Source organism: Scomber japonicus, chromosome 9 (genome assembly GCF_027409825.1).
Source record: "Scomber japonicus isolate fScoJap1 chromosome 9, fScoJap1.pri, whole genome shotgun sequence".
NCBI lineage: Eukaryota > Metazoa > Chordata > Actinopteri > Scombriformes > Scombridae > Scomber > Scomber japonicus.
The window spans coordinates 14,228,500-14,246,602 of record NC_070586.1 but is presented as its reverse complement, the minus strand read 5'-3'; the positions used below and the strand labels follow the sequence as shown (position 1 = coordinate 14,246,602).

The window sequence follows — 18,103 nt, the reverse complement described above, 5'->3', positions numbered from 1 at the left end:
GGGAAAGAGCAAGGTGGGAAACACGGGTCATTTTGCCCGAATTGGATTGAAAATACAGAATTTAAATTGTATGTGCCACTGCCCAATGAGTCATACAGCACCCTGTTATTAATCTTCTAATATAAGCCTTTTTGATAAGACAATAAAACACACTCCTAATTACGAACAGCTTTTCAATAAAAGATGAGCTTAGGAAACTAAACAAAGCGTGTCCTCGGAGGCTTTTTTAAAGTCCTGCCTTTGATCTTCTTTTATCAGCTCTGGTTGCTCTTCAGTTCAATTCATTGTCATACTTCATATATGTGTGACTGCTTCCTGGCAGGGGCTTTGCATTCAGCTCTTGCCATTGGCCTGTCTCAAACCCTACATTCAACAGTGCTCAAATATTTAATTCATACTGTCTTATCCAATCCACCACTTGATAAGGATCCAATTCAAGTGGCAAAGCAGTGATGTTTTAACATTGGAATTCACACCAGGAGGTTCTATTGTTCAGGATAAACAACTTCACATATCTGTTTTTTTTGTTATTCTTTATTGAGAATTGTGGGGCTGATGAAGGATACGTCTTGTCTGGAGATAAATATTTTATTCATTTTAAGAGATACTGTAAAGGGGATGGGCTTTTGAACCAAACTCATTCATCTATACTGCAGATTTTTTTTCTTGTCTGTTCAGCCGAAAGATTTGAAACTCTCCTAAAGTTTGTTTAAAGTTCAAGGAAGACCGAAACAACTCTCTTTCCAGTCTTTTCGAACTTACAAAGGCTGTGAAAACAAAAGCTTTCTGCTCTCTTAGATCTTGACTTTCTTGTATCAGCATACGGTACTGACTGTGTTTGTGTGTATGTTAGGCTGGGATGGCTGGGGATGCACAGACAACTCGGAGGCCTATTCCTACAGCTTCCAGCTCCTCTCCACCCTGTTGCTCTGTCTCAGTAACCTGATGTTCGTCCCGCCAGTGGCCATAGCAATCAGAAGCCACTACCTGCTGGAGGCTTCGGTCTATATCTTCACCATGTTCTTCTCCACTGTGAGTGACTGCCACAAAATCAATCAAAAGTGGTGCCTGCTAACCTTTGATATATATCTGGGTGTTACACCAGCACAAACTATTGGATTATGTGCAGCTGCTCATTTTTTTCTCATGAGACCTCAGCAACAAAATTTTTTCATCACTGAAATGATCATGATTGTAATAGAAAGAAATATGCTCATCATGATAAGCACAGCTCTTCCTTTATCTCTAAATGCATGTTAGTGAGATAAAAGTACCCTATGGACTTTTTGACCGCTAGAGGAGCTGTGGAGCAATGTTTTTATGAGTATATTCCTGTTTTGTTTGTATTAAGTATGCACACAAGGACTCATGTGAATGTGAGGCGGGTGAATATACATTCTGCCACTGGTGTCACATTATTCTGCAGATTTACAGTCCATTGCTGTAAAGTACAAAGAAACGTAGCAATGGACAAACAAAGACAAAGGAGAAGAAGACTGCAATGTAGCAATCATGGATGTAAACATTGGACAATCTAACGTATTTGGCTTGGCAAATATATGAAGTATAAAGAATTCAGCTTGGCAAATATTTTATGAGGATGGAAGAAGGAAAGATTTGGTTAAATGTGAACCAACCAATATTTAGAGGAGTATAATTAGTACTTTCTTTGGACTGCCCTGGCCAGCAAAACATGTTTGAAAAGATACTGAAAAGGTGACTCACAAGCCAAGGGTCTAGTGTTTGTTTAGTTGTGGTTGAAAATAATCACTGTGTTTTTCAAAAGGATATCTATTAACTAGTAATTTAAGCATGTAAAAGCACAAGATGTTTTCAGAAAAATTTGAAAACAGAGCACATATTGTTTTTGAATTAAAATAGAATATCCAATTGGGGCTGCATTCAACCCAAACCAGAAGGACCTACTTAAGTCTGGAAAAAGTTGGGCTAAACAAGAGGTTCTTGTGCCTGTCATGCCACATATGCATTTCATGCAACTGAACTAACAGATCGGTTTATGTTGGTTTGGTCAGGTCTGTGTTGGTATACTATCTCTTGAAGTGGCTGAACCTGGACTTTTCCACCATTTATCAATTATTTTTGGCAAAGTATATTAACTGTTAAAATTTATATTGTACATATAGACATCATAATATATGTTATAACCATTATTTACCATTATAAAAATGTATTACCATTATTTTAAGCAAGCTTCTCTGCTGGCTTGCTAACTAGTTTTCGTGTATATTTAATCACAACATGTAGTTTCAGATTTTTGGATGGGAATCACAACCAGAACAGATCCAGCTGGTCAAATAATAGTTGGATGTTGGGAGAGAAAAAAACTCACCAAGCATTCATTTATTAGCAAAGAGTGCATTTTCTACTTTCAAAGGATTTGTTTTAATTTCCCTGAACCCATTTCTATTAGCAGCTATACTATGTTATTTTCCTGAGACATCATCTGGTTGGTCTAATTACTGCCATTTCTCATTTTCCTGGCAGTTCTACCATGCATGTGACCAGCCGGGCATTGTGGTCTTTTGCATAATGGAGTATGACGTCCTGCAGTTCTGCGACTTCCTTGGGTCACTCATGTCAGTGTGGGTGACTGTCATCGCTATGGCAAGGCTAAAGTCCATCATCAAACAGGTAGGTTTGTTCTGTAACAAAATACAGTAGTAGTGATTGGAATGACAATAGACTATTTTAGTACAAGTATAGTTTGAGAAAGAGCAGTCAGACCAGGTAATGTTTGACCTGATGAATGATGAATGAAAATCCATTTTGTTAGAATGTGTAAGCTTGTATTTTGGATGTACGCTACAGCATATGTTCGGCATTAAAGACATTTAAGTCATGACAAAGTGTAGACGGTGTGAGCAAGCAGATCATTTTCACTTGCATACAGGTCACTAGAATGTCAAAATCTAAATTTTTAGATAAATTGTTAAACATATATGAATTTACCATCTGACATTTTAAAAAAAGCTCAAAACCTGAGTGTCACATTTGTGCTCCCTCAATTCAGTACACAGAATAGCCCATGCCACTTGTGCGGACTTGAATCAATCGCACTGCGTGATGTAAAACAATACCACCTGTCCCAACGGCACTGTTAACAATACAGACCAACGTACACATTATTGACACTAATTGTTGTGACTGAATCCAAATAGAAAATGTACTCTATTGTACTGCTAACTCTTAAGTGGTGAAAATATAAAACAATAATTTTACCACAGCATTTAAACTACCTGCTGCTGTTTAATCATCAGCTGACAGAGATTTAACATCATACCTACCACCTCATATAACAGTAGGACAGCAAAGCCAAGAGGAGTACAGCCAATGTCACAACCTTAACAGTAGTCCTGCTCACACTCAAATTGGCCTGGTTATCTTTCCAACCAGGAACAATGCCAGGGCAACACCAGATTTATTTGAGCCAGTCAACAAAATTTCACATTCATAGGACTGGAACCAGACATCCTTTGACCATAATGCATATCTCCTGTCATGTGGTGCAGCCTGGCAGCACCCAAGCTCAGAGCTCCATGTTTGTGGCCGTCAACTTGAGATAAACAAACAAGCAAAGAGGGATTAGAGGGCGGAGAAGGTGAGTTGTAGAGCTATGAAGGAGAGCTATAAATGAGTAGTGCATATGCCTAAATTATTAGTCCTAAATTGAACGATCAGCGTGGTAGAATCAGTGATGCGTGGTGCTAAATTCTCTGGTTGTTGACATATTGCGGTGGATAACAGTAAACACTAACAGGTGCACCTTCTCCCTGGGTCACTCCCTGGCTGCTCACCAAGATGGAGCAGTCACAGGGAATGTGTATGTGTGTATATGTGTGTAAGTGTGTGTGTGTGTTCATGTCCATAAATGAGACAGAGCAAGGGGAGGGTGAAACGAGGGAGAGAAGTGGGAGGGAGGGAGAGTGTACGAACATCTGGTGTCCTCTAGAGTTTTCATTTTTGCTGAGCGCTGCAGTACACAGTCACTAATCAAATCGCACATGTCAGGACTGGCAAGTGGAACTGTGTGCGCTTGTGTACAAGAGAGAGACAGTGTGTGTGTGTGTGTGTGTGTGTGTGTGTGTGTGTTTGTTTGTTTATGTCCATGACCAAAGCAGCAGCAGAGGGTGAAGGATCCAGGAGCACCTGATACTGTGTATACTGTATGACTTTTGGACTTTCAAAGGTCTAAAAGTGTACACAAATATGTTAGCAAAATATCTGCAAGGACATTTTATGGGTCACATAAGGGAAGAGCTTCAATCGTACCTGGCTGAAGGTTATTGTGTCCAAATCAGCTTAAAGGATAACAAGATACACATTATTACAACTTCAGTCTCATCTTTGAAATTTTGGCTCTCTTTTTCGTTGGTTATGATAACATTGCACTCACTAAAGTAATTCTTTAGACCCACGCACGGTAGCTTGTGACCATTTGTGCATGAGTATGTGTGTGAATGGGTGAATAGGCGGCAAAAAAACTATAAATGCTTTGGACAAAAGCGCCATATAGGACAAAACAATTGTGTGTGCAAAAAGTCAAACGTGAACCAAAAAGTTTGTCTGTGTCTACTTTGTTTCCTCTTCCATCTATGTTTGTCTAACCTGGGACATTGTTTAAAACATTTGATTGTTAGTCCTTTTCCCATCAGACTTAATTATCCTTAAAATCAATACAATATTTATCCTATTAGAGGAGATTATGTTTGGATAAACATTTACCAAAGCATTATTGTACATTTTATAAATCCATCATTTTTAGAGGTGGACAATAATTTGTGGTGCTACAATAATTGTTATTCATTTTTATATGATTAAACATATAACAAAATAGAGTAATAGATAAACAAAGGGTCCAACAAATAAGCAAGCTGACCAACAATCTACAGTGCAAATATGCAATTTGAACAGACACCTTGATGTTGATTTAAATGCAGAGCAGACTAACCAATCACACAGAAGAACAATATAAAAGGCAGCCAGTCATATAAGTAGAGCTTTGCAGAGAGCATCAGAGCAGAAAGCTGTGAAAGTGCATTTGATAATGCAGGTTTCACATAATGTTTCAATATTAATAATTTACACCTTTTAATGTGGTGAAGAAAATCTAAAGTCTTGTATGTTATATGTAGTGAAAGACCATGAGAACCAGTTAAAAGCTTTCCAAAGTTTGTAAGGGGGGCTTTGTGCTTAGTTGCTCTGCATCATACACTACACTGTTCACAAAAGATTAAACATACATGCTCAAATTATATTTAATTATTTATGGCCCCGTTACACTGTGTGATTTTGGACTGTCTGAGACTACAGTAAAGTTTACAGTCCTGAGAGAAACTTGGCAAAATCTTTGGTGGTCAATCTAAAATCTAGATTGTACTGTAAGACACGTCCAGTGATTAATGTGGAGGTGTGGCAACAAAAGACAGCTGCATTTTTAAAATATCAAAGCAGTGCAGATGGATGACACAAGCTCATGATCTTTTTTTTTCTTTCTATTAACAGCATAGTGCTATGATTCACCATACATTTAGGCACAATCTGACATACTTCAAATATACAGTCTTACACAGATTGCCAATACACTATTTTATTATAGGTGTCTCACACAACGTGACAAGCAATAAACTTACATGATGGTTGTTGTTGTACAGTCTACAGAAGCCTTTAGTGTCCCTTGTGAGGCGGTTTATTGCCACATTGACGTTAGACGTGTTATAATCCTCACATACACAAACACAGTATAGGTCTATATTATGTTGATAAGCATGAAAAAATATACAGCAGATAAAAATAGGCTACCTACATGAATTTGTACAACCTCATCTGCCACAATGACAGATAATGATTCATTACAGCACACCCCCCTGCCTGTGAGCAGCCATGCATTCAGCCATGCCTACAGACAGTACATGTATACATGCATGTTTGGGTGCTACACTTTTATCCAGCGGTGCAGTATGACTGATGACTGTTGCTGCACAGAGTCCTTGGGCTGCACCACACTGCTGCTCTCCTCCTTGCTCTGTGCCAATTAGTCCTGTTCTGCAGGCAGGTCATCCCCTCCATGCCTGAAAATCCCCAATTTCTCCTCACGTTCCCTACCAAACAGAAGAATGCAGACCCCAGGCATTCTGGGCAGGCTGAAGTTTTCCCAAAGCAAATATAGCACACATTATTGATTTTTTTTTCCTGCTCAATTTATCTCTTTTATATCCTGTGGCTTTATGTCAAATTGTGAGCTCGACAAAAAAAGTTAAACTGGTATTATTTATAGAATGTGGCCCTTTATTGTTAGTGTTTTGTTATCTCTGCTAGGTGTGAGCCTGGAGGGGATCATGCATTTGGTCCTGTGTCCATGTGTGTATCTGTCCGCTGTTAATCTTGCATACTACTGGACCATCAGCCTATATTTTTTGTGCACATTAATGTCTTTATGCTCAAGGACCACTCGTAGTTGCAGTGATACACAGTTTTTGAAAACCCTATTTTATAACGCCGTTGACTGCTCTGTTTTATATCGCCACTGACTGCTGACTCCTCACTCCTTTTAACCAACCTGTAGGGCTCACAAGTGATCAACAACTGCTTCAGTGTAGAATCTTGTTTCCTCTAGGGACAACCAATCATGCCTTGTTGCCACGTTAGATCAATCAGTGCCAATTTTAAGGACCTTGAGATCAGGCTGTGTTGTGAATTCAAATAAATATTGATAAGATTCCCTATGAGCTTATACCTTTGTCCTTTAAGCAGTCCTTGCCATTTTATAATGTGTTACGACATAGCAGTCACATTTTGGCCTTTGTCGCGGTTAAAAACTGACATCCAGAGAAAAGTTCAGTCTCATCTTGAATTTGAGCATCTGGAGATTCATTTCATACCTGACATGTTATGATCCACTAAAGTTAGACATGAGATGAATAAATCCCTGTTTCTGTTATCTTTTCTGCCATCTTCACTGTATACACCTGGCAGAGATCTGCACGCTACTAACTGATCTGTACCCCTCCAGTTTTCATTGTTATAAGGTGGCTTACACTCACAGAGAGGGAATTCAGTTTATGTTTTATGTTTTCAAATGTCTTATTTTTTGCCATTTTTGTTTGTCATTTTTGCTTGAAAAATGACAAAAATGATTCAACAAACATCAGGCATTGCCAATTATTTTTTCTACTCAGTGGAGATCATCAGCACGTTGAAATACCAATTTTGATTTTAACAGAGCTCAATAGACACACTTATTTTCTGTGATGACATCTTTCTCACTGATGTATGACGCTTGTGTGATGATTTCATGATGTTTTGCTTTTGCCTCTCTTAACACTGATTTGCATGCCATCAGTAAAAGTCAGGCTGGCATTATGTTATATTTTTCTTATTGTCACCAAATCACACAACAGTGCATTAAAGCATCTCTCATAGTTGTTGATTTCCCTGCCCTGTTTGTGGAACCAGTTGGTTCCTACTGAAAACAGCTCACAAATATAGTTTTATCTTTTAAGGCTATATTACTTTAAACAGCTGGGCACTGTGGTAAAGAGGGAATTTGTGGGGGACTATTGTTATTCCCAACAAATGCACTAGGGAGTATATTTTGGTGCACTAGGGAATATTGGTGCACTAGGGAGTATTTACACAGTAAACTACACTGTCTATGATCTTGGTAATGATGGAACATGTCACCCATTGCAACTGAGGTGTTTTTGGACACATAGTGTTAAGAAATAGGCTGCATCAGGCTTTAGCTACACAGAAAATACTTGTCTGTAGAAACAATTCACTGTTGGTTTTGATCTTGTCATGATATTTGTTGACAATTAGAAATATTTGGAACATTTTAAGCACTAACCATTTCTATCCATGGTTATCCCAGTTCAATTGTACTTACTGTACTTTTCATTTTTCACATAACCTACCTCACTGAACTGGCTTGCACTTGACACATTTCTCTTTTCCTGCCTCTTCAATCTTTTTGTGCAGCCCTGTATGATGGCACCAGCTGAGCATGTTGAGAAAGGTGTAGAGCTTACACAACCAAAGAAAACAGAACACAGGTGCAGAACAGAAAAGATAATGAAAGCACAGTCCACATACTGTACACCTGGTGGTTTAATAATCATTACAAGGCATTTGTGACATAACTACAAAGCTTCTGTTACCATTTTTCTAAAATTTCAAAGATGTGCTGTTTCTTGACCAAACATCTTCTTACTGGAGTTAGTACAAGGCTAACAATTTTAAGGGAGAAACATTATTGATCATGTGTTTTTTTCTCAAGGTGCTGTATCTGCTGGGGGCCATGTCTCTGTCCATGGCTTTGCAGCTGGACCGTCACGGTCTGTGGAACCTGCTGGGACCCAGTCTGTTTGCTCTTGGCATCATGGCGGTGGCATGGGTAAGAACAATTCATATATTTACTCCAAAGCAATAGCACTGTAATCTTTATCTAAAAGAAGGTTTATTCCATAATGAGTTTACTTGTATTTGAAAGCAGCCCCTTGAAATTAGAAATTAGAAATCAATCACCTCTGAATCCTGTATTAGGCTGGATTATTTCTCCTCTGAAAATCTTACATGCAGTCTAAAAAAACTGCTCTACAAAGGCTATTTTTATACAAGATACAATATAATTATTTTTAATACATAATGTGTGTTTGACATTCATGGACAAGCTTGTTGAAACATGCGGATGAAGAGTGTCAGAGCCATCACTCTATTGTTCCTCGTGTCACTAAGTGTAAAAGAACTTAATCCGTCATTTAGGCTAACATAGGGCTGGAACATGTGCATGGCTAAAAACTGTGGGTTTCTGACCAATGAAGCTATTTTACATTAGCATGGAAGGGGCTTTAAAAGTTTTGCAGCCTGCGGGTATTAGTCATGGGTTGTAGTTCCATTATAAGTCAGCTTGTACTTTCACTGACTCTTCTCCGAGTCATAATGTGCTCCCTGAACTGAGAAGATAAAAAATAATAGTCTTTCAGGCAAGGTTCTAGAAAGAAAAAAAAGCCTTTAACACCAAACCTCTGACATGAGTGTGAAAACATGGTTTGTGGCTTCCTTGGAGAAAGCTTTGCGTTGAATAAAGTGTGGGAGTTGTAGCTCTCAGAGTTTTCTTTCTGTGAACTGAGGAATCTTACAGAAACTGTGGAAGATGAAGTACTGTTTAATTCCACCATGTAAACCCTTCAGCTTTAGCGCCAACGGTAGGAGACAGTATATTTTACCATAGATGAGACTCTTTTCTTCTGAGATTAACAACAGTCCTTCAGAATTCAAGCACAGCGCTACTGTTTCATTCAAATGAATCTTTTTGGAGATTTACATAAAGTCATTGGCTTCCACTATTGGGCTGGTTTTCTTTAGGCTTTGGAGCATTTGGAATTCAATTATAGATGGTTTGTTGATATATGTTATTGGAAAGATATAAAATGCAGATATCATGGTCTAGTATACTGTGACAATATCTACAGAATGGAAAAGGAAGTAGATCCACACTTATTCAGCGCAATGTCAAAATGATGAAATAGAGAAGAATAATCTCTGATCATCCCATGGCAATAAACCACACGCTGACAGGCTGAAGTTATAAGTTTTCCCTAAAAAGCCACTTGGATCAAGTGATAATGTTGCAGTTTTTTAAAGACAAACCTGGGCTCACGCTTTGATTACGCGACATTTCATTATTTATCAGCTGTTCAGTAGCGTGTGTCTGCATTTCAGCATTCCCTCCTCAACGCTGCACTTCTGAATTTGAACGCTGCACATTTTCTACAAGGGCCCTTTCATTTCAACTTGTCATGTTTCTGCAAAGCCTGGCATTCTGAATGTTCCCAGACACAACTGAATTAGATCAGTCAAGCGGAGGGCATAGAGCGTCTGCTGCTTTGCAGGGATGTCGAGCACAGTAAGAGGAAGGGGAGAAGTTCAGATCTGTCATTGCCAAATATCCCTAATTCCTCAGACTAAATGAGGTCCCAGACTTATGCACGAAAAGACCATCTGAAATTGTTTGTCTTCACCAGACAAATGTGCAGTTCCAAAGGGACTGAAGCAATAAAAACACAGTTCATGTTTTTCCTTCACTTGGCTTCACATACTGTAGATTATTAATCCTTAACCTAAAGTGTATACAGCATAATCATTTAATCAGAACCATTTCCCTGCTAGAATGCATGTAATTATTTTTGTCATTTATGAATGGCTTACACTTCCCTCGACGATGTAGGGATTCTTTATTGTAATGTTATGGGAAGAAAATATAATGCAAGCAATCAGCGTTTGTGAACCGATGAAAATAGTGAATGAATGCGATAATCAAGAACTCTCTGAATGCTGTTTAGAGAGAAATTCAGTGTCCAAGTCTGTCTGTATTGCATTTGCAGAAAGAATGAGTAATTTCTCAGACATCATAGCCAGTTACTATCAAACAACACAAAATATATTATATTTAGTGGACGCTAAAGCAGTGACTGGCCAATCACAGACGAGCAATTTATCAGTCGATTATGATGATTGTGATGGGACTTTATGTTGGAGTAGTGGACATGAATACAAATTTGAATCGATAAAACCAATGCAGATTTATGAAGTGTCCCATCCCCCTGTTCCTCAAATCAAAGTTAACTGCCTGACTCTCTCCCTCACTAAAGTCCCATTGTCCCCACTTTGGACCGACTCCTCCTTTGTGCTCCCCCACTCTAATATCCTGTTTTTAATGTGAAATATGCACATCAAATTAAGAAAGCAAGATAAGAAGACTTGCCTTTTAGATGGCTCTTAGTTCCTGAATAATTTTATAGAAAAGAATAGATTTGTAACCGTCATTTCACAGGAAGGTTTCCTTTTTTAAGTTTGTCTTCCTGCATATTTGTGCTATACATTACAAGCCAGAAAATCAATGAATATGGATTTTAATTGAGAAGTTTCTCAAGGTTTAAAGAACTGTGCAGTTCCTGTAAATTTCAATCAAATGTAACTTTTCCATTTTTTCTGTAGTAAGTAAATAATGTCCTGGCTGTTTATTACAAACTCAGATGATTTATTATCAATATCATATTATTTTTCAACAATAGATCCTTAACGATAAATCAGCTCCACTGGTATACAAGATACATTTAAAGGACCAGTGTATATAATTCAGTGGAATCTAGCAGAACAGGCTTGGCAGACATGGAATATAATATTTATAAGTATGTTTTCATCAATGTAAAATCACCTGAAAATAAGAGTTGTCGTGTATCTGTCAGCTCAGAATGAGCCCTTTATATCTACGTAGAGAGCAGGTCCTCTTCCATGGAGCCCACCATGTTGCACTGCCATTTTTCTACAGTAGCCCAGAGCAGACATGCCATCAGTGGCTGTAGAGAGGGCCTTTCATATTTTTTGTGAGGTTCACAGCCAATGTAGTTTCTCCTACACACTTGGAGGGGGGCGGGGAATTCAATGCTAGATGTCACTAAATCCTACACACTGGTCCTTTGAGTAACAAGATATGGTAGTACAGATATATATGTCTTATGTATGTATAAGATAAACAATATTTCTATTAACATAGTTCGTCCACAAGAGAGCACTGACAGGAACATACTTCAACTGTAAATAGTTTGATATTAGCTAGGATAATTATTTGACTTGGGATCTGCACCTGGTTTAACTGGGTGGAGCCTATATACAGACTGCCTTTTTGGGGGCATCTATGTAGTGTGCAGGCGATTTTTGTTAAATGTCTCACTCAGTATGATACATTTTTGACAAGAACTGAATTTTTTCAAAAACGTGTTTCATGTTTATGGCTTCAAAAATCCACTATTGGTCAGACTGTAAACCACCAACCATCTACGATGAAACTAGTGGGTGTGTAAAATAAAGCATAATAACAGAAGAGGCTTGAACTATATTTTGATATTCTAAACCTTTGAACAAAAAGGCCTAAATGACAAATCTGAAAACATTGTTTTATGTGTATGTTGGCCTGGCAGACGGTGCGCACCATCCGTCGGCGGCGTTGCTATCCACCCACCTGGAAACGCTGGGTGTTCTTCCTCTTCCCGGGTACTATGATCGCCACATCTGCCGTGGCCCTCTACGCCTTCGTAGAGACAGAGGAGAACTACTTCTACATCCACAGCATCTGGCACATGCTGATCGCGGGGAGTGTGGGCTTTCTTCTTCCACCTCGAGCCAAGCCTGACGCCAAGGTGACCCCGCTGAAGCGTAGGCGAGGCTGCGGCTATCAGCTGTGCGTGAATGAGCATGAGGAGCTGGGCCTGGTGGACCCGGCCATCATCTCCATCAACAGCATCTGTACCAGCTGATGAACTCTCTGCTCTCAGCCTTCTACCTTAGAGACACTTCATTGCCTTCTTTTACTTGGGAAATTCACACACGGGAAAATAAGCCACAGAACTTGAAAAAGCAATGTAAATACTTTAATGCAGATGTGACACATTGGATTTCTTTTTCTGTTGTTATTGTCATGGTAATTACTATCAATACAACTGTAATTATTATAATTATATAGTTAAAGTTGTTCTGATGAATTGTGGGTGTACAGTGACACACTGGTGTTTGTGAATATGTATTTAAAGTCAAGCTGAAACGCTGCTGCTATCTGACGGTGACTGTAAAACTGCTTCTGTTGGTTATTTATTGGTGGTCCTGTAAACAGGCCAGTTATATTACTGTTGGGGTACAGATAGGGGGGAGATAAAGGGGGAGGGGGGCATTTATCAAGGGCACTGCTTTTTTTGAAATTCTTTTGGAATATATCTTTTGCACTGAGACACAAAAATGTTATTCTGTAAATTTTTATAACACTATAAACTACAGTTGGCATCACAAATGTAAAAATCTAGTTGTCATGTGGAATGTTAGACTGTCTTTTGCAATTGCAGTGTATCGCTTTCACACGAATGTGCTGATTGTTCTCAATGGGAACAAATCCAAAGTCCAGCTGCCTGTTGAAAGAGAAGGGGAGGCAGGATTATTTCAGAGACCTCAAACCAAGACCTCACCTCCCTGTTCTTTTCTGACAGGACTTGTGTGACACCACATTCATAAACAATAAATGTTTTCTTTCTTTGCCTCAGTATTACTGCTTTTGAAGCTTTTAAATGTATAGTGCAACTGGGTGAACCTCCCACAAAGACATCACATTGCAATTCCTGGCCTAATGGAAGCCAGTGGTACTCAGACAGTGAGATGAGATGCTGTCAACAGCATCCTCCCAGGAATAGACCAAGAGATAAATAATTTTCTTACAAAGCAGCAGTATGAAGGCAGCTTCAGAGCACACTGCTGATATATGTAGTCTCTCTCGCTGTCTCTGTCCTTCTCTCTCTCTGTCTCTCTCTCTCGCTGTCTCTCTCTCTCTTTCTTTCTCTCTCTCTCTCTCTCTCTCTCTCTCTCTCTCTCTCTCTCTCTCTCTCTCTCTCTCTCTCTCTCTCTCTGTCTTCTTAAGAAAAAGCAGAGCTGAGAGGCTTTTATGACTCCTTGCTTTATGCCTAATTAGGTGTGATCCATCAGAAGCTCCTCAAGATTTATCATCCTGTGTGCAAGCCTTTAAATTTTTTTTTTTTTAAATCAGATAACATAAGAGAAGATGAAAGAATATGATTTTTGTTTTTCAAGTACACATGCAGCATCCTAGCCTTTAAATTACATAGCTAAAAAAAATGAATGAACAGAAATAGCCTCGTTTGACATTTTGGGAAATATTGTTTGCTTTGTTGCGGGTAGTTAGATGAGAGAATTGTTACTACTTTCATATTCGTATACTAAATATGAAGCTACACCCAGGAGACGGTTAACTTTGCACAAAGGAGGAGACGGCTAGCCTGGCTTTGTTGTCATATTTCTTTCCTTGAAATACAACAATTCATTTTTTCACTAAAGTTTTTGTATGAATGAAAGAAACGAGATATAAATGGTTTATTAGGTAAGCTTCAGAGATGCTCACCTAATAAAGCTGTTATAAATCTTTGAGCTAAGCTAAGATAACCAGACTGTAGCAGCTGATTCTTCTCATTTAACTCTTCTCATTAAACTTAATTAAGAGTTGAATCATTTTGAAAATGTCACTATTCCTATAAGAATATTCACACAAGCATAACCAAAAAATTGGATGTTAGGAATGGTTGGTCAGGCTGAGAATCATAAACCAGTGAAAGAAAAGTTTTTACTTCACAAAGTGAAAACTCACCCTGACTGTGCAATCAACATTTTATATCAAGCCTTGCAAGCAAAGCATTTATTTACAGGGTAAGATGAAGGAGGGGGAAAAAACCTAATTCCTCATTTTTACCAGAGCAGCCACTGCTGTAGCTAATCATGCATCAATTCTTTACTTGAAGTGTTTTTGTTGAGCTCTCAAAATGTGATCAAGGAGGTCATTGCAGGGCATTTAAAGTCCTCACATTAAAGTGTCTGCTCCACTCTGTCTGTCCGAAAAAAGATTTTGCCAAATAAGAAACATTAAAAAGGAGCAACAGGACTATTACACAATAGCATAGCGTCATGCTTTTATAATAATTGTGTTGAATCACCCTCATATTGTATTATATTAAGGTTTATATTTTAATCTGAACAACGTACAACCCACACAACACTGACATTAAAAGAGCTATTGTTGTTTTTTTTTTATGTCATCAAAAAGAAACTGGCCCTTTCCCCTTTTTTAGTCCAATCAGATCATTTAAGAATCTAAAAAGATATTAAAAGCAGAAATGGATATTAAAAACAGAAATGATGTTTTATTGAAATGCTAAATAAAAACATGGGATAAATCAACATTAAAACTTTGTGAAGCTGTATATGTTTTCAGGGCATTTCTCACTCCCCTGCCACTTCAATGAAAAGCCAAGTAATGGAAATTCTGGTAATAAGAAGACTCCATATTCCAAGTGCAGAGTGCACCCCTTGGCAAGAATAAAAGGCCTGTGACTGTACTTAATGAGACAAATTAGACTAAAATGACAAGGTCTCAGATATTGAAATTTCAAACAGTGAATATCCCTGTACTTCTACCACACATGAAATCAAAGCAAGTACCTTCTTTGTATTCATGGATTCTTGGCTAACATATCTAACAGGATTATTACTCTGACACACCGTAACCTACAGCACTTGAGCAATTTCAGCTTGGCTTATTTGCAAAGCTCAAATTGCTGTTTTTCCTTGGGTAAATCCTAGAGTCTGAGAATAGACAGAGCTACTGTAATGGGCTGATATGTGATGAGCCACACCGTGTCAAAATGTTGATTTGACTTATACTGCTCTACATATTGGCATTGTTGCTAGTCCAACTAATTTTTATTTTAAAACTGTCTTTCAGCCATTAAAACCTAATTAAGAATGAGTTTTTGTAAATCTTCATCACTGTTTTGCATTTCAGTTTACTCAAAGTGCCAGAATGATCTTGACAGAGTCTGTGATCAAAATCAGCCAGACATGCACAAAATTCATTTTTGGTTTCCGCTGTGCACAAACTGTGATTTTTCAACACATTCACAAGATATCATATCAGAGACTTGTATAGGAGCTATACAGTACACAGGATCGTCTTGAATATAAACTCTCTTAGTTTTCTTCTCTCTTTTCTCTCTCTGTCAGGTATGTCAGCTTTCAGTGTTCATATAAGCTTTCTTTCTTAAATAACCTTGCAGAAAGGACACATAAACACTATTATACCGTTACTGTATATACTACGTGGCTACATTTAAAATGTCAGAAATAGACACACGAGCCTCACTATAGTAGATATTTGTGATATTTTAGACCACAGTGAAATAAGTCTATCAAATACCATGTGAAAAATGTCATTCAATTTGATTCATTGCAATTAAAAATCAGCCACACAGACACACATGTCAACTCATTATCTGTATGTGGTAACATTACAAGAATTGAGTTAAAAAAAATGTGAGTTTAAAAATCCAATTAAACAGAGTTCTGAAAAGGAATAATAGCCTGTGCTTGTATATGTTGCAGGTGACAGAAAAAGTGAGAATCACTGAATGCTGCAGAGGGAACACTTGAAAATTATTCCAAACGTGTACAAATTGCCTTGGCAAAAAAAACAACAGTTTAGCCTTCAAATTTATTCAGTTTAGAATTAATGTACCACCTCAGTGTGAACAAAACTGCATGTTATAAGCTTCCCTGGGCTGGAACTTATGAGAGAAATGCATTTAGAGCGCCTGTATCCAAGGTCAACACACAAAGATGCATAATGTGTTCCAAGGAGCAGGAATGCTGAAGGACCGATGATGAAGAATTAGTCATATTTAAGCATCTTTTCCACTGACAAAGGTTTACATTTGAAGAACTCCAAAGGATGCATTTAATCTACAATGTTTGTCGCCCACCATATGGCATGTTGGTCTATCTGTAATGGTTTGGACATCCATCTGGTGAGAGTCATCAGGCCTGATGTTTGTTCTGGACAATTGCATAGCAACAAGGAAATATGAGGCCATTATATAGGGCCAGATGCACTCTAGGGTGCAAACAGTGTCCCATAATGATGCTGGGTTAGTCTAGGTTGAGTTAGTTTAATACAATCTGATGAAGAATCAGTTACATGTGGGACAAGCCGATTTAATTATAGTGAATTAACAAAGACTGTTTTTGTTTTGAAGTTGAGTTGTATTTTCTATGGAGAGGTCAACCCTGTGCCATAACACAACCATCAGAGGAAAAAAACACATTTCCCTCACTTTCATCTTGGTACCGCTTACTTAAATTCCATCTTTCCCCGAGCCTGAAACAGTAACAAGCCTCATTTGCCTCATGAGCCAGACACCTCTGCATAAAGTTGTGATTTAAATATAAATGAGAGATTAGTGAATGTCCATGAGGGAGATTAGAAGTTAGAAGAGAGAGAGAGGGAGAAAAAGAAAAAAAACACACCCAGTGATGAAGTTGTTACAGCTACTCTAGCTCTATCAGTTTGAGGAGGCAGATGAGCTCTTCTTTTACTGCAAGCAGCAAAACAGCACAGAGACTGAAGGGAATGTAGAGACTCTCAAGTTTTATCTGTCACTGAGTTCAGGCCTGCAGGTTATATACTGGAGAACTGGGGACAAGCAATAAACAAGAGATGGATGTCTACTCAACACTCAACACTCAAACCTTAATACAATATTGTCAGTGGGCTGATCCACATGTGTATCAATTCTGATTTGGGAGATGAGTAACTTTGTTTGTTATTTTAGTTACAGCTAACACAATATTGTTTAACCAGATGCTGTCTTGTCTAGTTATCCCTCATGGAAGCCACTTCATACTGTACAGCCACTACCTGCAGGTCTGGTCACACAGTTGTTCCCAGAGTACAGCAAGTCGATATCACATATAGAAATTACCCAGCCAAAATGCTATTTTTCCTGTTGTCTCTCAAGACTCTTTGTTGCCTCTGTGTCAAGTTTGATTTAGGTATTCACTTGCTGCAGTTTTTTTGTCTAGAAGTTACTTAATTGTTGCCTTTTTGATACACTTAATTTTTTCTATAGTATATGTGCAGATAAAAATGTAAAAATATACCTCCAAAGTGTAGAAATAAACACAATTACATTATATTTGAGTACTGATGATTGCTGAAATCGCACCAGCACATTACTTAAATCAGAAGTTATCTTACTGCTTTCCTAAATCAGCTGAAATTGCATCCAAAGTTATGTCTTTGGCACTGAAGTTAGTCATTTGGAAGCCCTGTGGATTAAGAAGTCTGACTCCACAGCCAAGGCGGCCAGAATTATTTCAAACATCATCACATTAGATTGCACTGAAAATCTTATATAGTACTATTTGATGAGAAAAGTCAGTTTTGCACCAAATTACTGAGCACAAATGCTATTTAAGACCTGAATTTTTTTTTTTCTGCATAATCCATGATTAGGTTGGTATACGCAATTTGGAAGTAGTGTGCGAGGCTGTGAAGTATCAGACTCAAGTACTAAAAACTGACATAAAATAAATCAAACATGCATCAGAGTCTGTGCACTCATCCATAGGATTCACACATGAAAAAGAAGCAGTGGTCTAATTAAGAAGTCTTTTTTGACACGTGTGCATGCTGAATACT

At 38.2% G+C, this 18,103-nt stretch overlaps 1 protein-coding gene across 1 annotated transcript in view; it reads left to right on the top strand.

Annotated features, from left to right (window-relative positions):
• tmem8b (transmembrane protein 8B) overlaps positions 1–12,335 on the top strand; it is a 34,245-nt gene extending 21,910 nt beyond the window's left edge. Inside the window, exons 10-13 of the mRNA XM_053325507.1 lie at positions 854–1,032; positions 2,506–2,652; positions 8,297–8,413; positions 12,000–12,335. Coding sequence (XP_053181482.1) covers positions 854–1,032; positions 2,506–2,652; positions 8,297–8,413; positions 12,000–12,335 — 779 coding nt within the window. The remainder of the gene's footprint in view (positions 1–853; positions 1,033–2,505; positions 2,653–8,296; positions 8,414–11,999) is intronic.
• The last annotated feature ends 5,768 nt before the right edge of the window (positions 12,336–18,103 follow it).